At 35.7% G+C, this 26,401-nt stretch overlaps 1 protein-coding gene across 1 annotated transcript; it reads left to right on the top strand.

The window, feature by feature from the left end:
- The first annotated feature begins 21,399 nt into the window (after positions 1-21,399).
- LOC141590479 (auxin-responsive protein SAUR76) lies at positions 21,400-21,747 on the top strand. Its single transcript, XM_074411070.1, has one exon. It carries the CDS (start codon positions 21,400-21,402, stop codon positions 21,745-21,747), a length of 348 nt encoding a protein of 115 aa, XP_074267171.1.
- The last annotated feature ends 4,654 nt before the right edge of the window (positions 21,748-26,401 follow it).

Raw genomic sequence — 26,401 nt, 5'->3', positions numbered from 1 at the left:
ATTTAGCTTCCCAGGGCATTGGTCCTCTGTGGTGGGCAATACCTCTTATAGAATGCAAGAGCCAATGAATTACAGTCGGTAATACCATGTGCTTCCATGTCTAAGTCACGAAGCCACTCGGTTGCAATATCCCGTAGAGGGAAAGGAAATAGCACCTACTTTACTTGGTCTTGAGTTACTCCAGCAGTCAGCGAAATGGAGCAACAGTAATCAGTAAACTTCTCCATATGTTTGCCAGGATCCTCATTAGCTCCTCCTCCAAACATGTTTCGCTCCACCAAATTGATGTAAGATGGATGAATCTCAAAAGTACCATTATCCATGGTCGGGAGCTTGAATCCTTTAGGGATAGAAGCCAGAGTGGGCTCAGAATGACTCGCTAGAGTCGGCATTGTTATTATTAATAGGACCGGGTCTTCGGTGTCAGAAACTATGGTGTCCTCTTCTAAGGACGGATATTATGAAAACATGAACTGCTCGTAATCGCTATCTAGTGTACTCAAATCTTCCACTGGGCCAACTTCTCTATGAAACTTTCGTCTGTAGCGAAAAGTCTTCTCTGGCTCGAGATCAAAAGGTATAATCTCGGACCTGTTAGACCTGGGCATACACGAAACTAACAAGAAAAGTGTGAGAACGGTCTCAAGGAACTGAGGTTCCCTGAGACAAAAAAAGAAATTAAACGAAAACAAACAGAAGAATTGTTGCCTCTCTGGAAACGGCGCCAAATTTGACAAGGCTAAAGTCGTATCCCATGTCCTCTTTATCATAACAATATGGATACTTGTCTCCATATTATCCGGGATTGTGCGTGGGTGGATGGGATATGGGAATGGGTAGGGCTGGAGAAAGAAGTGGACGGAGTTGAGCGGGTAGAGGGAGTGATGAGGGAGCTAGAGGTGGAGGAGAGGAAGATGTTCATGGTGACGTGTTGGGCCATTTGGGAGAGGATAAACAATGTGGTCTTCAAAGGAGGAAGCTATAATGAGGTGATGGTGGTGAAGCCGGTCTCTGATCTCATGTGGGAGTTGGGAGAGCTGACAAAGGGAGATAAGAGAGATAGGATAATGGCCAAGTGACCATCGAATGGGAGGAATAGGAGGAGGGGATGAGATGGGCAGAGGTATGGAGGTGATTGGGCGTTCATTGGAGCATGTGTGAGACCACCGAAGGGGTTCTATAAAATTAACACTGATGCTGGTGCCATTGGCGGAGTGGAGACAGGATTAGGGACGGTTTTCAGGGGGCTGAGGGAGTGGTGATGTGGGCGCTAGTTTTCCAACTTAAGGAGGAGCGAGAACCAAATATAGCGGAGGCGTAGGCTCTTATGCTAGGGATAGATGAAGGAAGCGCGAAGAACGGGCCTATCTAAGATAATCATAAAGAACGATTGCTTAGGGGTTATACAAGAACTTCGGTCCAAGACGATGGGACAAGCTGACTTACAACTTGTTTATGCGGATATTTATGCACTTTGTAATTCCTTTACTTTTATTGTTTTTTCGTTTGCTAGGCGTGAACTAAATGGGGTTTCCCATCGAGTTGTTCATGCTAATGACAAGGCTAAAGTCGTATCACCTAAATCAAAGTAAACCTACAATACTACTAACAAATAGCTAGCGGTAAGACATGTATCGAATCCACAGGGAGGCGGTAATTATTCAGTTTGTTAATATTTAAAGTGTCTTAAAGGTAACAGTTTTTTGAAGGTTTAATTGTTTGATTTCTATAAACTAATTATGATGTAAAATAAAGGTGAATTCAAATATATTAAAAGAGTCTAAGGATCGGGTTCACTAGGTCAGTTATCCGGGGGTGTGATTTAACTAATTAAGAGAGCAATTATGTTGTTTAAGGTCATATGATCAGTCGACTGAAATATGCCCTTTAGATCTAAACTTAACATGCGGTCGCTATAATTAAGTTTGTCTATTCAATTGTAGCAGCCTTTATTAATCTTAATCTGGTCGACAATAATCTTAATTCGCAAGACTAGTTAACTAATTCTGACCAAAACTAATCAACTAGATTCAGGACAACAATTGAGCAACAAGTAAAAGTAATTTAACAATTAATTCATTAAGGTAAACCCCCTTATAACAACCTAGATCCCCTTTCACCCCAGATGAATAATTTAGCTACCCATACTAATAGCAATAACAACAATAAGACTGATAGAAGTCATAATTGAACACATGTGAAAGATGAACAAGAAAGTAATAATGAAAGTGAATACTTTGAATTAATAATAACTAAAGAAAGATTGATAAAATACCGTAGTAAAGAGCGTAGATTTGAAAGCAATGTGGGATTAATCTGTATGCATCCCTTTAAATTTAAGGATTATAACGAATTATAAAGTGATGATTACGAGTCATAAAACTAAATTGTATAAACAAAAGCATAAAGGATTAAGAAATAACCTTCAGTCCTAGCAAAACGGCCTAAGAACAATATCAAAGTTGATATTCGCCTATCAGTTGCACCCAAGACGATATGATAAATGCCCTTTGATTTTGCTAGAATCGATCCAAAAATTAACTGATTAATTTTTAGGTTTTTTGTGTTTTTCTTTTGATGAGATGGAGGCTAGGTTAGAATTAGGTTAAAGAGGGAGAGCAAATGATCTCCCTATCTACCCTAATATAACCGAAAAGAGGAGGAGAAAAAATTAGGAAAGTTTTTTTTCTTTTTTTCTTCCACTCGGTTTTTGGGCCGAAAAACCAAAAAAAAATAGGAGGATTAAAATCCTCTTATTTTTAGATGTTTCCTTAATGTATAAAAATGTATTATTTATAAATTGTCATCTAGTGAGGATCGAACTCATAACCTCTTGGTTTGAGTACCTTTACTATTACCACTATGACACATTCATCTTGTTGATTAAATATAACCGATTACATTTAATTACGAATTAACATATTAATTCGTCCAAGCTTAACATTATATACATTAATTAAATATAACTTATTATATTCAATTTACGAATTGACAGTTAATTCGTCTCAGCTAATATTAATTATTTAATCGGCATTAAATAATCGTCTCATCAACACATTGACTAACTGTTTAGTCATATAAGGCATCAATGTGATTACATTTCCATAACCACATCTCCCAAACACATCCTTTAGGTGTGGCCTTTAGGGACCAGTTGATCACCGCCATCTGTATGATAATAACGTCAAACTTTCTAGCAAGTCAACCGTTATTAGGTAATCGTTAATCAACTGATTAAATACGAAGTATACCCTTGTGAACCTGTAAGAGATTTACAAATGTTATCACACTAATTTGTGGAGGACACAAGCTCCAACAAACTCCCACTTGTCCTCACAAGTGTATGTGCGATAACCGATTCTCATATCCTAAAATTTCTCCCACTCAATGTAAAACAATTTGCAAAATCTATATTCACAAAGGTCGTATTTTACAAGTGATCTGCATCAAGAGTGGTTTCCCCGACTAGAGAGTAACTTAACTGATAAACGAATCAACATTCGAGCATGGCCATGCATTTTAGTTACAACTCCTCGAGTGGCCCTGAGAAATAACTATACCTGATAAGGGTTGGATATTTTCCTCAACTCGAATCCTGCAGATGTAAGCACAGTATGAAATGACCCAGAAAAAATCTACTTAGCCTCCGATTCTGGCAGACCGTGAGAAAGAAACCAAAGTCACCCAAAACTGCCTTAATCTCAAGAGACAGTCGATAGTCAAAAGAATCGACTCTAGGAACACAATGGATGTCTTATCCACGACCTGGCACCAAATGTTTTTAAACATTTAGGACTCCATTACGTTGTCACAAAAATTTGTCCTACGAGGTATCGTTATAATCTCGCATTTGTGATCGATCAGTCAACAGTTTGACTTATGGCTCGTTGAACCCACCATCAATCGACTGCACAATATAATAGCCGGAGTTATCAGCTCACATGGGCAATTACGGACCAAACAAATATAATGTAATTCAGTTCACTTTGTGGCATTCAATGTTGTCAGTACAATCCACATGAAAAACAAAATATTATAATAAAACGATGAAGTTATAAATAGTATATGAAAAAAGATAATGTATCAAATCCATAATCAACTACTACAACTCAGGAACACGTTTAATTCCCATGGAAATAACGTGCCCTTCATGCTTATCAAAATTCAACGGTTTAGTGAGAGGGTCCGCGATGTTATCATCCGTCGCAATCTTGTCAATCACTATCTCTTCTTGCTCCACGTAATCACGGATCAGGTGAGCTTTCCGATGTACATGTCTAGATTTGTTGCTAGACTTAGGCTCCTTAGCCTGGAAGATGGCACCTCTATTGTCACAATAGATGGTGATCGGGTCATTCGAACTAGGAAATATCGTAAGTCCTTGTAAGAATTGACGCATCCATATCGCTTCCTTAGCTGCTTCCGAAGCGGCATAGTACTCGGATTCAGTGGTAGAATCTGCTACAACACTGTTTGGAACTCTTCCACTGACCGCAAAGACCATTAAGAGTGAAGACGAATCCGGACTGAGATTTTGAATCATCTCGATCCGTTTGGAAGCTAGCATCTGCGTAACCGATTGCGCATAGCTTAGAATCGCCTCCATAAGTCAATACCCTATCCTTAGTCCTCCGTAGGTACTTGAGGATATTTATAACAGCTATCCAGTGTGTTTCACCTGGATTCTTTTGGTACCGACTCGTCATACTCAATGCATATGCCACGTCTGGACGTGTGCATATCATGGCATACATGATTGATCCTATTACAGATGCATAAGGAACACGACTCATGCGCTCAATCCCTTCAGGCGTCGTGGGTGACTGAGACTTGCTCAACTGCATCCCAGACGTCATTGGAAGGTTCCCCTTCTTGGAGTTGGTCATGCTGAACCTCTCAAGAATCTTATCCAAATAAGACTCCTGACTAAGTGATAACGTCCGTCGTGATCTATCTCGGTAGATACGGATTCCCAAAATGCGTTGTGCCTCACCCAGCATCTGGAAATGGTTCTTCAACCATTCTTTAACCAAAGATAGGAGAGGAATGTCATTCCCAATCAGGAGTATGTCATTGACATACAATATCAAGAATACAATTTTGCTCCCACTCGACTTGATATATAAGAATGGTTCTTTGACCGATCGAGTGAAACCATACTCTTTTATCACCTGGTCAAAACGATGATTCCAACTCCGAGAAGCTTGCTTAAGTCCATAAATGGAACGCTTAAGCTTGCATACTTTCTTAGGATGTTCAGGATCTATGAAACCTTCGGGTTGCACCATGTACAACTCTTCCTCCAAATAACCGTTTAAGAAGGCGGTTTTCACATCCATTTGCCAAATTTCATAATCATGAAAAGCGGCAATCGCAAAGATTATCCGAATGGAACGTAGCATAACTACAGGTGCAAAAATCTCATCATAATGCAATCCGTGCACTTGAGTGAAACCTTTTGCCACTAGTCGTGCCTTATAGGTATTTGGTTGCGCGTCTACAGAACGCTTTATTTTGTAAAGCCATTTGCACTGTAGAGGTTTTACCTTATTAAGTAAATCAACTAGATCCCATACGTCATTCTCATACATGGAGTCCATCTCGGATTGCATGGCTTCGAGCCATAGCTTTGAGTCGGAATGTTATAGCACCTTTATAGGTAGCGGGTTCATTACTCTCTAGGAGTAAAACGTCATTCTCCTCGACCATACCAATGTATCTGTCCGGAGAATGAGAGACTCTACCCGACCTCCTAGGTTCCTCAGGAATATTAACCGTGTCATCAGTTGGAGGAACAACTTCCTCCATTCGTTCCTCGGTTGTTGGTTCTGAAATCTCCGACAGCTCGAAGGTTCTATTACTCGTCTTGTTCTCGAGAAATTCTTTCTCTAAGAACGTCGCACTAGCCGCAACATAAACTCGATGTTCGGTAGGCGAATAGAAGTAATGACCAAATGTTCCTTTTGGATAACCTATAAAGTATGTCTTGACCGATCGCGGGCCGAGCTTATCCTCGTGTCTCCACTTGACATTAGCCTCGCAGCCCCAAACCCGAATAAAGCACAAGTTAGGGACCGTTCCCATCCACATTTCATATGGAGTCTTATCGACAGCTTTAGTCGGACTTCGGTTAAGTATAAGAGCAGCTGGCACTACCGTGTGACTCATCATGGATCGAACCATATCAAGTAAGGTTCGATTTCTCCGTTCAGACACACCATTTAATTGAGGTGTTCCAGGTGGAGTTAACTGTAGAAAAATTCAATAGTCTTTAAGGTGTTGATCAAACTCATTTGAAAGATATTCGCCACCCCGATCTGAACGGAATGCTTTAACCTTTCTACCCAGTTGGTTCTCAACCCTGTTCTGGTATTCCTTGAATTTCTCAAAGGACTCACTTTTATGCTTCATTAAGTAGACATATCCGTATCTACTCAAATCGTTCGTGAAAGTGATAAAATATCTATAGCCATCTCTAGCGGTAATTGACATAGGTCCACAAACATCAGTATGTATAAGTCCTAATAGGTCACTAGCGCGCATTCCAACACCTTTGAAGGAAATTCGAGTCATTTTGCCAATGAGACATGATTCACACGTGCCATATGTAGAAAAATCGAATGCGGGAATAGTCCCATTATCGACGAGTTTCTTTACACGTTTCTCATTTATGTGTCCCATTCGACAATGCCATAGATAGGTTTGATCTTTGTCACCAACCTTTAATTTCTTATTATTCATGTGTAATACTTCCGTGGTTTGATCTAAGATGTAAATTCCATTCATGGAAACTGCTTTGCCATAAATCATTTCATTGAAAGAGAAAATACAGCTATTATCCTGTATTGAAAATGCAAAACCGTCTTTAGCAAGTACGGAAACAGAAATAATGTTCTTAGACAAACTGGGTACATAGTAACAGTTATTTAAAAATAACTCAAAACCACTAGGGAGTTGGATTACATATGTTCCCTTCGAGACAGCAGCAACTCGTGCTCCATTCCCGACTCACAGGTCCACATCACCTTTTTCGAGAGGTATAATGTTCTTTAAGCCCTGCAAATGATTACACAGATGAGAACCACAACCAGTATCAAGTACCCAAGTTCCGAAACTTGCATGGTTAATCTCTATCATATGAATATAAGATGACATACCAACAGGAACGACGCGGCCTACTTTGATGTCCTCACGGTAGACGGGACAGTTCCTCCTCCAATGTCCAGTCTTGTGACAATGGTGGCACTTAATGTCACCGCCCTTGCTCTTTGCCTTGCCCTGTGAGCCACTAGTCTCACCGGGCCCACTCTTACCGTTTCCTGGCTTTTTAAACTTTGGCTTACCTACAGCTAGGTCGCCATGAGCCTTGCCCTTACCTTTACCCTTGTTGGAAATCGTGAGAACATCCTGCTTCATGCTCCCACTCAATTTCATATCCTTCTCGGTCTGTACGAGAAGGGAGTGTAGCTCATGAGGACTCTTTTTCAAGTCATTAATGTAGTAGTTCGCCCTGAAAAGGGCAAAACCATCATGAAGAGAATGAAGCATTCGGTCAATGACAATGCTCTCACTGATTTTGCAATCAAGTACCTCCAGCTTCTCGACATTCTCAATCATGTGAAGAATGTGTGGGCTAACCGGTTGGCCCTTCTGGAGTTTCGCATCAAAGAAGCGACAGGTATGCTCATATGTAACGATTCTCGGTGCTTTTGAGAACTCGTTAGTGAGCGTGGTGAAAATCTTGTTCGCACCTTGGGCAATGAAGCGTCTCTGCAAATTGGTTTCCATTGCAAAGATGAGTACGTTCTTTATCGCACCCGCTTCCATAACGAAGTCACTATAAGCGAGTGAGTCGTTGACTCCTGCATTGGGGCCTGGGTTTACCGGTATTGGCTCAGTTAAGTACCTGAGCTTACCGTCATCAATGGCAGCATTCCGTAGTGCTGCCTCCCAGTCCGCAAAGTTGGACCCGTCGTTTTTCAGACATGTGAACTGATTCATTTGGTCCATGAATATTTTCAGCTAGGACTCACGTCCAAGTGTAGCACTAGGCATTTGGATTGCGTTATTTCCAGACATTTTGTTGTAACAGTAAAATAAACGTGTTCTACACTATGAAAGAAGAATAAATAATAAGCATGTGCATCGATTTTAATTTAAGTCAAATGAACTGGTGTCATAACGCGAAGACTCAAAACATTTATACAATTGACCTTCCTCAAGAATTATATAAATGATCCCAAGACTCAATTATCTGTAAATTGATAAGCCAACCTTTTGGCTAATTCTACTGTTAGAATTCTTGGTCGATAAATTTCTGTAAATTCTATCTTTAGTCCATCATAATCACGAGAAAATCTTCGGATTATAATGTTGAGATAAACTAAGTCAACACAAACTACTTACCCAACGTAGAAGGGGTCATATTATGCCTACCGACAAAGAAGGGATTCATAGTTGTTTGCCCTTATAAAGACTAATCTCAATTTCTGTTTTAGAGGAAGATCCCATCAACTTTATTTTAATCCATTTTAAGTGAACTAATATCTAGCATGCGTGAATGAATAAACTAAGATGATGGCTTAATAAACATGTGACATCTGTATGTCTATGAAAACTAACATACAACCTATATGTGTCAATTTTCATGCATTTTAGTAGTAGGTGGTTTGGTTTTAGGCGGAATATGATGCATAACTATCATGTGAATGAAAAGCAATAGGAATGAAAAACGTAAAAACAATAATAAAGTCCTAGTGTGGCCTATCCTATCAAAATGAACATTAAATACAAATTTGGAATCCATCCTTGGACTCGAGAAGCTTGTCTCGATGTTCCATCTTGATCCATGTAGCGGGAGTGAGCTTCAATCTCCATCTTTAGTCTTCTTTGAAAATTACAATAAATAAATTTACATAATAAACCTATTTATTACATTCTAATTTCAAAAACCAAAAACTAAAGAAAAATAAAGGAGATTCTAGATCTCATAATTACATAAAAATTATGTTTCCTTCATTACGAAAACATAATTAACTAAGGCCACACTAAGTATTACAAATTACAACCGATTGCAAAAAAAAAAAATACGTAAATAAATTCATTCAACGATTCATTCAACAAAAGAAAAGCATCAACTAAAAAAAAATTAAACATGCAAGACATAATTCTTTAATTATGTAGATTAATTTTATCCAAACCACCTATTTAATTGATTAAATTAAGTGATAATTCCTCAATTAATCACATTAATTTTAATCTTAATTCATATTAAACTTGTAATATGAATTTAATCCATCAATATTTTAAACTGCTTTAAAATAATTAGGTATCTATGAATTATGAACCGCTTCACAATTATTTATCATACATTGCAAATTTAATGTATAATCATAATAGGCCATAAAAACAAAATAAAAACCTTTTTTTTCTTTTTGAGTCTCGGCAAAACAAAAAAAAAAAAAAAAAAAAAAAAAAAAAAAAAAAAAAAAACAATTATATTTCAGCTCACGGCCGAAAAAAAAATAACAGCCCATCCTTTTTTTTCTTCTCGGTAAGATAGCAAAAACAAAAAAAAAAACAGGAATTTTTTATTTTATTTTTGGCTCGGCAATTCAAGGAAAAACGCAAAAAAAACAGAAAAAAAAAATTCCTTTTGATTTCTCGACAAACCCTAAAAAACAGCCGTCAACAATTTTCTAGCGGCAAAAAAAATTGCCCTAAAACAAAAATAAGATGAAGAAAGATCGTTTACAGTTGCTATTAGAACACGATTAGCATATGAATTAATGAAACGTGATTAACCGTATATGCTAAAAACTATATAGCAAAAACGACTTTTATATCATCAACATGACGATTCCATTTACAATTTAATTTAATCCGAATTAAATCAAAGTATCTACAAATTCATTTTATTATCATCTTAACTGATTAAAACAATAATATGTATGAATCAAATGAAAATAAATCATCAAAAAAACAAGAACATAACCGGCTGCAAAAAAAAAAAAAAAAAATTATCTCGGCAAAAAAAAATTTTCAGCCGTGTTGTTTTTTTTTTCTTATTTTCGAAACCCTAATGTTGTTTACAAACAATTTTATGAAAATCATCAAAATAAAAATTCGTGGCCTAAGCTCTGATACCACTTGTGGGATTAATCTGTATGCATCCCTTTAAATTTAAGGATTATAACGAATTATAAAGTGATGATTACGAGTCATAAAACTAAATTGTATAAACAAAAGCATAAAAGATTAAGAAATAACCTTCGGTCCTAGAAAAACGGCCTAAGAACAATATCAAAGTTGATATTCGCCTATCAGTTGCACCCAAGACGATATGAGAAATGCCCTTTGATTTTGCTAGAATCGATCCAAAAATTAACTGATTAATTTTTAGGTTTTTTTTGTTTTTCTTTTGATGAGATGGAGGCTAGGTTAGAATTAGGTTAAAGAGGGAGAGCAAATGATCTCCTTATCTACCCTAATATAACCGAAAAGAGGAGGAGAAAAAATTAGGAAAGTTTTTTTTCTTTTTTTCTTCCACTCGGTTTTTGGGCCGAAAAACCAAAAAAAAAAATAGGAGGATTAAAATCCTCTTATTTTTAGATGTTTCCTTAATGTATAAAAATGTGTTATTTATAAATTGTCATCTAGTGAGGATTGAACTCATAACCTCTTGGTTTGAGTACCCTTACTATTACCACTATGACACATTCATCTTGTTGATTAAATATAACCGATTACATTTAATTAGAAATTAACATATTAATTCGTCCAAGCTTAACATTATATACATTAATTAAATATAACTTATTATATTCAATTTACGAATTGTCAGTTAATTCGTCTCAGCTAATATTATTTAATCGGCATTAAATAATCGTCTCATCAGCACATTGACTAACTGTTTAGTCATATAAGACATCAATGTGATTACATTTCCATAACCACATCTCCCATACACATCCTTTAGGTGTGACCTTTAGGGACCAGGTGATCACCGTCATCTGTATGATAATAACGTCAAACTTTCTAGCAAGCCAACCGTTATTAGGTAATCGTTAATCAACTGATTAAATACGAAGTATACCCTTGTGAACCTGTAAGAGATTTACAAATGTTATCACACTAATTTGTGGAGGACACAAGCTCCAACAAGCAATGCATAATAAAACTAAGGGATATTCTACAGTATACCCTCGAGTTTTTCAGTTTTCTTTGTTGTACCCCTACATTTTTGATATTCTATGGTGTACCCCTAAACTCTATACAGTAGTATATACCATGACCTTTTTATTGTATTTGTTAACATAGTTTCTTAAATGACCAATTAAATCGTCTATTTACCATTCCAATTACTCGATAACCTACGCATTTACTTATTAGTTCGCCGAATTACTCATTAACCCACCAAATATTATACGAAACTAACTAAAAGTTCATCAAATCTCCATCATCATGTCATGAATCATAACAGATGTTTTTAATAGCAGTTCGTGCCTTTTAAAAGTGATTTGTGATGTTTCTCATATAGGATGATGATACAACGTTAATAAGTTAGAATAAATGTCAAATTACGGTTGTTTGATAGTGATAAAGTTAATGGAGAATTAAACGAGGTCATGATGAAGAAATAAGTCTGAAGTTTAGGGGTACAATATAGAATGTAAAAAAAGAAGAGATACAACATAGAAAACCGAAAAACTCAGGGGTACACCGTAAAATATCCCTAAAACTAATCTAAAGTTTTTCTAAGTGTTCTATGCGGAATTAAGCGTAGCCTAATAATAATGCACGAACTTCCTATTTATATTACAAAATAAACCAACTTAAGGAAGTTTCGTGGAAAGCAGGAAATAGTAAACAATCAATCGAGTATTAGGACACTCGATCGAGTATCCACATCATCACGACTCGATTGAGTTTTGCTTTATTCGATCGAGTGACCTCAGCTTTTAGGTCTTCTTCATGTCCTTTCTTCATGTTTCCTTCTCGATTCTCGTGCTATTCTTTTCGTGCTCCGTCTTGCAGACTCCTTGGTACTCCATTTTATCCAATTGCTCCACAAATGCATCTAATCTGCATTAAAACACCAAAAAGTGGAAGTATCGATATTTCTAATATAAACGACATATAATCAACATAATATAGCACAAAACCGTCTCAAAAGTAACTAAAGGGGGGCATAAATGTATTATAATATCAGCTAACCCGTGGGTCCTTGGTAAAAGGGTATGGTCGGATGGTCTTGCTCAATCTTTGATCGATTCTTTCACTCGTGATATCAATGAAACGATTTAACCTCTTAGAAGGTTTTTTCCAGGGAAAAAAAACAACTAGTAACTTAAGCCGAAACCGAATGAGATGACTTGTGTGACGGGTATATTTCATAAGTAACATCTATATAAATATAACATTAAAATCAATACCACTCGATAACATTTATCATTTTCATAAGATTTTTTGTACAAGACGGGCAATGAGGACTAAGGTCCTGTTCTTTTGGACTTAATTTCAGTTCTAATAAGTTCGATTCGATTCGATTGACTCCATTCGATTCGATTCGATTCGATTTAGCTCCATTCGATTCGATTCGATTCGATTCGAGATCGATTCGATTGATTAAGCTCATATTAGTTTATTTTAACATTAATATTATTATTCTTGTTTTATATTATTATTTTTATTATTATTATTATTATTATTATTATTATTATTACTATTATTATTATATTATTTTTTATATTTTTTATATTACTATTATATTTATTAATAATTAATTCATATTGTTTATATCATTATATTTATATTTATATTTATTATTATTATTATTTTATAATATTTATTATTTTATTAATATATTTATTATTATTAATATTATTCATAACATATTTATTATTATTATATTTAATATTATTATATTAATAATTTATTATATTATATTTTTATTTTATTAATATATTTATTATTATTAATATTATTAATCACATATGTATTAATATTATTATTATATTTAATATTATTATATTAGACCTATTATTATATTAGACCTATTATTATTATATTATTTATTATTGTTATTATATTATATTATATTAATATTTTATTATTAATGAATAATATTATATTTTTATTATTATTATTATTATTGGTATTATTATTATTAGTAGTATAATCTTTTTATTATTATTATTATTATTATTGGTATTATTATTATTAGTAGTATAATCTTTTTATTATTATTATTTCAGATTCGATTCGATTGATTCGATTGAATCGATTCGATTGATTCAGCTCCATTAAGTTGATTCGATTGATTTAAAACATTCATTCGATTCGATTTGATTGATAATTTGATCAAAAGAAAAGAAATTTAAGATCTTGGTCGTGAAAAAAGGACATGACAGATTTTCTGGGCCAAAGTTCACATGGCTAGTCTTGTAGGCTCGCTTCATGTCTTGTTGACTTGGTAACAGATGTTAATGCTAACACAAAACAAGTCCACTAACCCAGCAAATGGACAACGTATATTGTCCAAAACCGTTTTACACAACACAATCAATTCGTTATAAAGCCGTCAATTACGCTCGTCCTCATCTACTGAATAGTACTGATTACGTAGTTTACCAATCATCAGCTTTAATTTTATTGGATAATGCTTAACATTGTATCACCATGTACACACATTTTATATATGGTTTATTCTTATTATAGGCGGACATTATCCGTCTATATGTATAGACGGATAGTATTTCTCTCATAAATGAAAGTGGGTAGTACAAGTGGGTGGAAAATGGATACCCCCACTTCTACTACCCACTTTCATTTGTGAGAGAGACACTATCCGACTATAACTATAGACGGATATTGTCCATCTATAATAAGAAGGACTGTTTATATATTATTAGTTATCTTATACGTGCGACTTATACGTTGAGTATGGGAGAGAGTCGATTCCGTCTTATTATTACACTAGTATGGGTCTTAGAACACGAAATTTCCATCTATTTAAAGATTAAAATATATTTTCAATTAACCAAAACTACTTTAAAGTTGCATAACTCATAAATTTATAATTAATATATTTTTCGATGATACGGAGTATATCTTAAAATTACAATGAAATAAATTCTGAGACAAATTCACTACTCCCGCTATTAATATTTTACTTAAATCGATTACTTAGCTAATTTTTCATATATACTTCCTTTTGTTTTTAGAATTGTTAACTTTTGGATCTCCCGCTCGCTGCTAATATTGTTACTTTTACTATTCAAATGAGTGATTACTATCATATTACTATATCCAATGTTACTACAATTCTTTTCACTACTAACATAATTAGTTTTACTCTTTAAGTATACAATGAGTGATTTACATATATGCATTAAATATATTACATATATGGATTAAATTAATTAAGTCGAAATAATTATGGAATATTATATTTTTTGAAAATCTAGCTTGATTTATTTACTTTTTAATAGTTTCCAAAATATAATATAATTATATCATATTTGTTTATGTTAAAATAATTAACATCTTTATACTAATTAATACCATAAGTGAGACATGTTTATTTTAAGAAAAATCATCATATTCCGGTGTTCTCTAATTTATATTTCAACCAAAAATATATAATATTTACATTGAAATCTCTTGTTTAGGTCCATCGCACGGTGCTATTGATTTAAAACTATATAGTATAATTAATTTGTATAGATTTATTTACTTACATTGAAATCCCTTGATTTCTGGAATTAATATATAGTATTGATTGTTCACTTGTTTGTGTATTGTTTATCTTTCATCATTATCATCTTACATGGTTCATGATTTGTTGAGTTGTAAGTACTTATTATTACGCAAATTTTTAATAAGACGCGTGTATCCGTTTTCAGCTTAAGATAAGTTTAGGGAAAAGTAACACCGATCCGTTTTAATGTTAAGAGATACCTCTATTTTAAGGAAAACTAACCGTTATTATCTTATGTACTTATTATCTTAAGGAAAACTTATTAAGATGGGATCTTAAAACCCGGGGTTTGAGACATGCAAATCATTTCCAAGAGAGTGTCTTGGAGGAAGGCAATATTAGTGTCAAGTTGTCGAATAAGGGCCCAAGACTTGGTGACAGTAAGATTGAACAATCTTCAGACTGTATGTAGCAGGTTTGACGACAGGGTCGAAGGTTTCGGTATAACCAAGACTAGGACATTAATGAATCCGTTGGCCACAAGACGGGCATTATGTCTATCAATATGGTTACTAATGTAGGTCTTGGTTGTCATGCGCAATCAAACCATTACTTAACTAGTAGCAAGGCAGTGAAGGTCGAACTAGAAGAATGGAGTTGATTTCCGCACAAATTAAATCAGTTTTAGTTTAGTTTAACCAAAGATTTGGTTGAATGAGCTAAGTTATGAACTAAAAATGAACTAGAAATAAATTACGGTAATAACTAAATCTAATATATAGAAGGATTGTTCAAATTAATAAAAGAGGAGATTAGGATTGTCGGAGTTAATTATGCGATAAGGTATGATTCGGATCACAATACTTGGGCAGATGTTAAGCGTTGCCCTTTAGTCTATTCATAGGTAACCTGTACTTAATCGTGTTTAATTTCTTTTTCGTTCAACCCCTGACTTCACTATCTGCTTTTTTAGTGTTTGTTTGGGATATTTTTATATAGGGATACGTATCTCTATTAACAACCCTTATGAATTGAATATTAGGGGTCTCGATCCCTTAATAAAGCATGAACACTAAATTAAACAAGAGACTAAACTAAAAGTAGGGACTATCGTTGTAAGTAGAACGCTTACTAGCTCACTCGTCAAACCACATGTAAGTATCGAATCCAACTTGTTTATTCATTAAAAATGAATGTCACGGTCACTGGCTGCGCGGGAAGTTACTCGAGGTTCTCCCATAGCCATATTACATCATAACTAAGCAATGAAGAAAGAAACAAATAGACAACATAACATATGATTCATATCAGAACAATAGATAATGAATAAGCGGTAAAAGACATGAATAAGTCATTATATGTTAAGATAGCAATCAATGCAACACACGATCACCATTGATATGACAACCTTAACTAGTGCTTGGGGAATCAGAACCGAGCATGACTCCCGTGTTGTAATACTCGGATAATTTGGGACCCACAAAGAACCTAGGAACACGTGAGGGAACCCACGTATACTCGGAAGTAAAGGGTGACCTCTCCTACGAGACCAAGTAAGACCTAAACTAGACCTAGTAGACTTCCAGTGGACCGAGTATAACCCTTAGTAGACCAAGTGAATTGGCACTCAGTCGAGTGAGGAGTATACTCGACCGAGTGAGTGCCACTCAGTCGAGTGAACCGGCCACTCGGTCGAGTGGTGTTGTGTTGTACCCGAGAAGTGATATTTCGGGATTTCATCCTATCCAAACCTTATCCCCTTCATTATTCTTCTTCTTCTTCTTTCTTACTCTAAAACACTTTCCCCTCTCTCTAATATGCTCCTTATACCTTTCCCTTGGCCTTCAAGCTTGGATTAATGGTGGAACACCTCTCCTAATTCCCGATCTACCTTTATAAGTTGAAATCTCACCTTTTCCTCTTTGTCTTATGATTAATCTCGAGTTAGGGTTTACTAAGAGAGATTAATTAGTATATAGTTATTAAAAATGAGTAATTAGTGACTAATAATAAGGGGTTTTATGTTGTATTATAGTGTACAGTGAATTGTGATGGTTATTATATGATTTATGTAGGATGAGACGGTTTTATGAGATGGATACTTGATGATTTCGATTAGCTTGTGGATTATGCTAAAGGGTAGTTTATCCTATCCGGTTTCAATATTATGCATGAGTCGGTTAGTATGTATGTGGGATTGAATTCATGAAAGATTCATATGTTTGATGTTGTTCTTCCATTTATCATGTATGGTTGTGAATGTGTGGTGTTGGGAGTCTTTGGTAGTGGTACTTGATTGTTGAGGAGACGTAAGACGGTTGAGAAACCGTCTTGCGCTCAGGTCGCCCCTTAGAGCTTCCCACTCCAAGGGGGATGTGCACATTAATGGCTTGAGTGACGGAGGGACTCGTGTGGTTGAGGCACGACGTCTGGCAGGGAGATCCGGTTGGCTTTCGGCCCGGTATGTTTGGGCGTGTCCCGGTACCTTTGTTTGAGGTATGGTGTCGTGGGCGTATCCCTGGCATCGGTGGTTGTGGGTACGTCTGGGCGTGTCCCGATACCGGTATAGTGATTGCGTAATCGAGTCTCATTCTCATAATTATGTTGTGTCTACACTTATCGAGTCATATCTTATGTTGTGTATTGAAACTGACGTTTGTTGTGTCTGTGTAATTGTCACCTATTTTCGGAGTGTCCTGTGTCGATCCATATGATATTTCCGATCATATGGGGAGCAGTTATTTACAGGTTAGCCTTGGTAGCATGCGGGAGAAGGGACGAGCCGTGATGACATTCGAGTCGATGTGTAGTTGATTAGATTAGGTTAGTAGTCATGAGTTGTACTATTTATTTCATTTATTCATGTATGTTTATGTAATCCACTAAATATTTCATTTATGTATTTTTTTCTCAATTGTGACTCCGATTTCACTGCCTCGGGAAACCGAGAAGGTAACATCTCCCAATTACCTTGGCCGGATAAGAAGGGGGTGTTACACATGTAATGATTGGACAGTGGACCATTAACTAGTTGTGATTCTTGACGAAGAGGGAGGACCATCCGGCCCCTACTATCCTCTTCTTACTACTTTATGGTTTATCTAGTGCTTGAGGAATCGTATGATTTTTAAGAACGAGTCTTTGTATCCTCTGGTTCACTTCAAAATTATTGATTCCTTCACCTCTACAGCGCTTCGTGCATAGGAGCTTAATTCTCTCCGCAAACTGAAAATCCCTTGTTCCGTGTCCGAGGGTGAGGAAGATGATTTGGAATGTATCAGGTGGACTCCTTTTCCATGCTATTGGTAACGATACTGATTGTGGACGTATCCGGGTCAAGGTGGACGCGAGTTGGGCCTATGATGTTAAAGCTGCAATTAGATGGGTGGCCTACACCGAAGACGGAATTATCCTCCATGAAAAGGCTTACCCTTTTTGGGCAAAATCGGCCTTGCAAGCGGAATCATGTGGTGTTCGATATGTTGTCTTTTGGTGCCAAAATAATCGTTTTCTTCATGTCCACATTATCTCGGACTTACTTTCGCTTTTGTACCAACTTGCTGATCTGGAGAAAAGACGCCTGTAATACCCGTCATTTTAAGTTTATAAAACCCTTTGTGCGTCTAAGTATTGAATTGGAAATATGGTCGCTCTCATAAGGGTCAACTTTAAACTGTTATATCTAGAATTGTAGAGCTCCAATGGGGGTGATTCGATTGGAGGTGAAAGTTTATTATTTTTCACTTTATTATTTTAGCTTTCCAACGCATGGTCACAAACTTCATTCCGATAAGTAATTAACGAAGAAATGGCGTCTGTTTGAAATTAGCTACCCAAAGCTGAGATGCGTTAGTCGTCAGTGCTAGAGGTCGGTCGACCTGGGTAGTAGGTCGGTCGACCTATACACGGGATGGGTATACATTACTTCTATTCTAACTTCCTAACTACTTTCTAACTCACTCTAAATCTATATATACCTTCATTCCTTCAACCCTAAACACTTTTGCACATCCTAAAACATACACATACACCATGCATATACCGAGAGATAGAAAGAGAGAGCAGCACGAAGAGGGACGCGGATTTCGAGTTGGGATCTATTGCCTTCATACCTTCGTTCATAAGTCGTTCTACACTAGTTTTGTGGTCATGCGCCTTTTATTCATTAATTATCGTCATCTAGCAGACCCTAATGCCAACTTGTAACTAACAAATCTTAGTTGGAAATTGCGTGATTCGTTATTGCCATAGTTCATGTGATATTACTAAGATACGTCTTGGTCGAGCCTAGTCTGACCGTGACTTGGCACGGTGCTGGCCATGGGAGTCGTGGCCTTGGTGTGGGGTTTGGCCTGGGCTAGTTGTTTATCGTTGTAGGAATTGTGATTAATTGCATAATTATTTTATAGGATCGAAATTCGTTGATGAGCAATTCTAGTTAGGTGCCTTTGTGATTGCGTGGGATATTTGCTGAAAAGGTAGGAATATCCTACTCAACCTGGCTTAATTAATTTGTATTCTTGTATGTCTATGCTACGCGAAATTGTTGAGACGGAGTTGCGAAATTGTGACTTGAATGAGGATGCAGGTTCGTTGGTGCGTGGGTCGATCGACCTATACTGCTTGTCGATCGACTTGGGCACGGTTGGTTGACATGTCGTTATTCGTGAATATTGTTGTTATTGCTCTTACGTAATTCATGGAATGTTGGATATTGTTCTTATTGTATTTAATGTCGCTACGATTTATTATTGATACGCTATACGAGTATTGTGATGAGTTGTGCTAGACCTGGCAAAACGGGTCAACAGGCCGGGTTCGGGTCGGGTCAGTTTGGGTCTCTCATTGATTTCGGGTTAATTCGGGTCGGAATGGGTCATTTCAGGTTTCGGGTCTGTTTCGGGTTTGTTGGTCGGGTCTGTTTCGGGTCAAGCTGGTCGGGTTATTTCGGGTCGGGTCATTTTCGGGTCAATGAATAATAGAGAAATAGCCATTTCAAGTCTTTTCAGTTCAATTAGAGTTATATTTTATCGGGTCATTTTCGGGTTTGGTTGTTTCGGATCCGTTTATTTTAGGGTCGGGTCAGTTACGGGTCGAGAAAGCTCGGGTCATGTTCGGGTCGGGTCGGGTCAATTCGGGTTGTCGGGGCACATTCGGGTGATGTAGTTCGGGTCAGTTTTTTCGGTCGGGTTGCTTTTGCCAGGTCTAGTTGTGCATAACACGGAGTGTGCTAGTGCAGTTGTGCATAGCAAGAGAGTTGCTACTGCCAGTTGAGCATAGTACGGAGTGTACTACTGCCAGACAGTTGGCACGGTGTCGAGGGGGGTGTGCTTCTGTCAGTTATACAATTTAACTATTTAAGCATAGTACGAAGTGTACTACTGCCAGTTTTTACAGATGAGCATAGCACGGTGTTAAGTGGGTTGTGCTACTGCCAGCGATTTCGTGGCTTGTACTCGGTATGAGTACGTAAGGTGATGCTGGAATGAGATCAGTTGATTGTACTACTATTACTGTTTTATGATGTTTTTTAGTTTATTTCTACTCAATTATGGGTTATTTTGTTTTGTGTCTTGTGTCAAAATTGTTACCTAGTTCTTGGGTGATCTGTTATGATCCATTCAATAATTTTTGATTGAATGGGAAGTAGTTAAATTAGCATGCATGTTTGGATTAGGTTGTTGATGTTGTTGCTGTGAGTTCGGATGGCTGGGCCGTGTTACATGAGATTGTCCGAGCCTAGTAGCTGATATGTTTCACTTAGTTGTTAAACCACATTAGACACTTCTTTATTTCAGTGGTACTTAATTAAATACTTATTTTATCAGTTGGTTTAAGACATGTATTTAATCAGTTTGAGACAGTATTTCATAATTGATGTAATTTTTATTAAAGTACCTTTGTATTGTTTTATTTGAAACTGAGATGGTATCAACTCCATTTAACTAGAAGTGTCTTTCTAAGACCCTTGGTTAAACGGAGGTATTACAACACCACCGATTGGAATTCTTGATAATGTTTCCAAGCACTACCTTCTTTCTGTTGTATTAGTTTTAGCTTTATTCTGCGTTCTTTAAATAATGTTGTTCATCGGCTAGCTAGAAATGCTGTGAGAATGTAGGTTGTATTTTTACGGTTGCCCAAAAAAAAAAAAAAACTTCATAATGGAAGTCAAACGCTACTCTTAATTTGGTCTTAACAACGCTCCAATGGGACAACCCTTGTTGGTGCTACCTTCACAAGGCTTTACTCAATGAAACACAATAATACAACACGATTAAAAGACGATCCAAAAACGTCCAAAATTGTTGCCCAACCATTAAAATTGCATCCTTTTATATTTCATTTTGTATATCTTTTTCGGGAATAAAATTAAAGAACTTAAAATGGACCCTCACGTTTGGTCTCTTCCACCACCCACTTCATTAAAAAAGCCCCTTTAAGTCTTAACAATCACTAATCCATCCTTTTGTCACTAATCCAATTAGTACAACTAATTAGGTACCACTATTTAATTAATTTAATTTAATAAGTAATCTAACACCTTACCAACTTCACTTGTAAATTATATTTCACTTCTTACTACCAAACTCCTCATTCTTCCCCCTAACCCTTCCTATAAATACAACAAAATTTACAACAAAAATACATTACAACATATTTTTCCACATTTTTCTTACATAATATAATATTAAATCATGGCAAAAGCAGGAAAACTAGGGAAACTACTAAAGAAAATGCAATCCATAGGTAAAGCATCATCATCAACAACAACGAACCGCTCAACCGTGGCAGCAGCCTCAAACTCAATCGAATCAAGCAACCTTATCCCGGTGTACGTAGGGCAAACGCGCCGTCGCTACATGGTTAGTGCCGAAGTGGTGGGTCATCCTCTATTTCAAGAACTAGTTATTGATAGTGGATATGGTGAAGAAGTAAGTGTAGGATGTGAAGTTGTTTTGTTTGAGCATTTGTTATGGATGTTAGACAATGCTGATCCTCAACCTGAGTCTTTGGATGAACTTGTTGACTTCTACGCTTGTTAATAATTTTTATTTATTTTTATTGTAATTTTATTACTATTGTCCTAGGATCGACAACCTTAATTACGTACACGAACCTTAAAATGAAACTGGGGTGATTTTTGTTCGAGTGATATGAAAATATTCTCTTTATTGTTAATTTGCGAGCTTTTAGACAATGAGAATTGAAATTTATTAATATTTCTTTATTTTTGTTGTCATATACTCGTATTTTTCTTTTTTAGTTCATGATTTTCATAAGTCCATAACTAATGCACTGAACAGGGTTTGTAATGGTGGAGCCAGAGGAGGGGTAGCACGGACGCTCGTACTCGCTGAAAATTTAAAAATTTGGAACTTTTTAGTGAAATTTTCGAAGTTTTTTCAAATTTACTCATTCGCTCTCACTAAAATATTTCGCATCCTAACAGGGAATCCTAGCTCCGCAGCATTTGCATCATTGCATGGCTGCATGCCATATCATTCTATACGTGAAAATATAAACTACCCAACATATCCTTTTCCTTTAGGTAGTACTCCGTACTTAGGAATAAAGGAACAAGCTAAGCTTGTTCAAGGCCGCCATTGTGATAATCCGTCAAATATCAAAATGATTTAGTGTAATTATAAATACAACCCTTAAAACTACATATAGAAATTTAAAAGAAACATATTTACTTAAACCAGACATTTATTACACAAGTATAAGTGTATATTTAATATATAATTTAAATTTAATACTCCGTACTATTTTAGAAAATCTATTACGGAGTAAATTTTTAACTACAATCCTTATAGTTTATTTATCATTATTCTTTGATTAATTATCTCAATGTAAGGTTGACAAAAAAAAGTTGGCACATAAAAAATGCTTTTAATTTAAATGGAGTGGTTTAAGTTGTCAATCATTGGGTTAGTTGTACATATATGCTGATATGCAACCAACTTTACTAGAGAATTTTATTTTATTTAATAAAGGAGGTGTTTATATTTACACCAATTCTCATTGTAAACAATTACTTTTCGTCACAAGTTGAAGAGAGGCTAAATGTCGTCATTATAATGACAAATTTAACTATTTATCCCAACAAACTATTATAGCTTAGAAAATTATTCCGGTTACATTTCATCTTAAATAGGTTATATTTAACCCGCTTTTAGCTTGTGCCGAAATATAACCTATCCTCAGCAAGACTTGTCGTTGTATTTGTGGGATAAAGTGGAAGACATGCACAAAAATATGTGGTTTTTAAGGTTTAAGCTTTATTATCTATAAACGCGTTATTATATTTCCAGGCTGCCACAAGTATTGACAACTATTAAGATGAAAAGGAAAGTGTACGTCGTCATGCATTCATCCAGGCTATTTATCGAAGGCTAATGTGACATATGGCATACTATAGGGACATTACACTTTAGAATTGACCCATTTGGTCGTCCATACTCGATGATCTTTGTAAGTCTTACAAGCGACGGATACTGTGATATCTGTGACAAGCTTGTGACGTGTTAAATATTATTTATAGGGTCGATATGGGTATATAAAATAAAAATTAGAGTATTTAGAAAGTTAAAAATGACTTTTTTTTTATCTACACATATAAATTTTATTCGATCTATCGGTTCGTCAAAAGCTTGTGAAAAATATTGTCCGTGCACCTTTAAAACTACTCCATTCGCTCCCTCCAGTTTACACGGGGATAATCATAAATTATTAACATTTTTTAGGGAAAATAAATTATTTAACTTGGGGAATATTCATCTTAAATTTTAAAAGGATTAAATAAGAACGATAAAGATAAAAACGTTTGTGCCATTTGATTTGAATAAGCGGTTTTTTTAATCTGTTTTAATCTTAATACGAATATGCACGTCGTAAAAATTCATCTTTTAACGACACAAACATTTAGAAAAAGAGTTTTTTTGGTCAAAAACTACCTTTGTTTTATTTATTTTTTGTTTTCACTGCGTTTTATTTCTTCTTTTTTTGCAAAAGACTACCAAAAATTCACTTCTGGCGAAAAAAAGTCTAACTTTTCAGCAGCATTGATTTACCATTTTCATGTTGAATCTAACTCTTTATTTCATAACTTTAATAATCAATGATAAAGATTGATTAAACCCAACGTTAATCATCTTAATTTGTCCATCTCTTACCCGAATCAAAATCCTAATTCACCGAACAAAACACAATCAACATTTATCTCCACATGGTAAATTCTTCATCGATTATAATTTATTATGGGCAAAATCGAAGCCTAGTGTTAACTATTCGAAAATCATCATGGATTCACTCTTAGGATCACTTGTCTGCTATCTCATTAGTTTTCTTATGTCACCATCTTCGCCATAAAGAGGGAAAGAAGGTACATTTTATATGACTTAGATGGAAATTAAGTTGATGAATTATGAGTAGTTTATAGGGTTGTCGAAATGTAAGGGCAGAGGTGAAGGTGGCAGTAAAGGTGACGGCGGAGGTGGAGAGGGAGATTGAGATTATTGATACGCTGATATTGTTTGAAAGAGACTTTTGATAGGGCGTTGGGTGCGGAGATGACCTTTTTCAGATTTTGTTCGATGAATAAAGGGAGAAATCTGGGTATTATGTGCGGAAAAAGGAGAAAAGAGCAAGTCAACGCCAGAAAGTTGACTTTTTTTCGCCGGTAGTCGATTTTTGGTAGTATTTTTTGCAAAAAAGATGAAATAAATGCTAATGAAATGTCAGGAAAAAAAATGAAAGGTGGTTGTTCACAAATGATCATAAATAAAATGTAGTTTTGACAAAAAAATCATTTAGATATGATATGTAAGATCCATTTTAATTAAATGTACATAATTGCTTGAAGTGAACAAGGGGGACTCAGGGAGTATCTTTTTACTGAACAAATATACTCCCTCCGTCCCTCATTTTGTTCTTTTCCATTTTAAAGGTATACCGATCGTTTGTTGTCATTCTTTCTATTTTAAGATTGAATTTGATGAGTAATTTGATCATTCACACTCAATTTATTCCACTTGTCATTTAGTCATTTACTTCCCTTCCTTTCCTTTTTTCGCGCTAAAACCAAAGCGACAACAAACGATGTGGGACGGAGGGAGTATATGTTTATAGGCAAATACTCGTGGAGGGCGAAATAACAATCCAATAAGTTTAATTAACTTTTTTTTTTGTTTGAACTTTCATTGTCATGAATAAATGAGTGACCCACTAACCCTACTTGATTCCGTTAATGACTTTACTTGATCTTTACTTCGATCAGTGCCTAAAAGAAAAAAGTCTCCCTCTCAAGGCATAACCTCATAAATTCCACTTATGAGATTACGCCTTCACATCATAAGATCCAACGATAAGATGTCAAGGTCGGGCGATTAATATAATTGATGAAACAAGGAGGAATATTTAATGACAACCGAGTCATGTAAGTAGAGAACTACATACATATCCTTTGATTCTTTCAAAATATGTAAAGATATTAATTATAACTACATTGAAAAATTATACTATTAAAAATTACTAGTATAATTTTACTCAACCCTATATATATTTTTCCTTATTTTAAACAGAATCAACATTTGGTAAAAAAAAAAAAAAAAAAAAAAATTACTTGGCTTGACCCACAGAACCGGGAACCCACACCTAGCCCAATTCGGGAACATAATTCCTCCCTCTCAAAATAATGCTCTTTTGTTTTGTATAATTTTTTTTTTTGGTGCGATGTTTTGTATAATTTTGAAAACATAACTTTCACTCTATTTTTCTCCATTAATATAATAATATTTTCATTCAAAAAATGTTAATGTGGTAGACTGATAGACTATTATATGAAAAATGTAATTGTTTTATATTCACGTTATATAATTTGTAATACGTCCATACATGTTTAAAGTTAAAAGTCTTTGAACTTCACAATAGTAAAAAATATGAAAACTAATAATTGTAGTATAGTAGTAGTATAATTAACTCGAACCGCATTCTATTGGTTTGTTTCTCAATCAACATAGTTCATCAACATAGTTCATCAGTTGTGCATTGTAGCGGGCCAATTCAGTCCAACCCTGCACCGTGGGCCGATTTTCAGTAGCCCAGTCGGCACTAGTGCCAACTTGGCCCAGACCAGTCTCATCCTCGGGCCGCATTAGTGCCGTAATTTCCTCAGCGCGGACCACCAAACACTAATAAAAATAAATGAAGGCCCAACCTGTCCTGGCATTGGCCTGCTATTCAGTGGACCGGGATCGGACTAGACAAAACTGACCCAACACTGGCCCGGTCCTCATTTAGCGTTGTATCTGGGGTGGTGGCACCCAACCCAACCCAACCCACACTGGTCCGACCCATCGCACAACTCTACTCGTGCGTACATGCTCAACTCTAAGCTTGTTAGGACCCTTTATGCGTCAGTTGGGCTCACTCTCCGCAATGGCACTCCTTTGGGCTCACTCTCTTAACTTGGGTCCTGCTATATATCGTCAACAATTTACTAATTATCGTCGACATTTAATGTAAATTTCCAAGTTTGCCCTCCATAACATAACTCCATTTCCGTCTCACTAAAATGCAATTTCTGTCTCACTAAAACACAAGTCAATTTCCGTCTCACTAACGTCTCACTAAAATCTTTCAAACAAACAAAAAAGACGGTTTTCAAAAAAAAAAAAAAAAAAAAAAAAAAGCGGG

This window comes from Silene latifolia, chromosome 7 (assembly GCF_048544455.1).
Source record: "Silene latifolia isolate original U9 population chromosome 7, ASM4854445v1, whole genome shotgun sequence".
In the NCBI taxonomy this organism is placed as follows: Eukaryota; Viridiplantae; Streptophyta; class Magnoliopsida; order Caryophyllales; family Caryophyllaceae; genus Silene; species Silene latifolia.
Note: the sequence above shows the minus strand (reverse complement) of the source record. Positions and strands in the feature narration are given on the sequence as shown.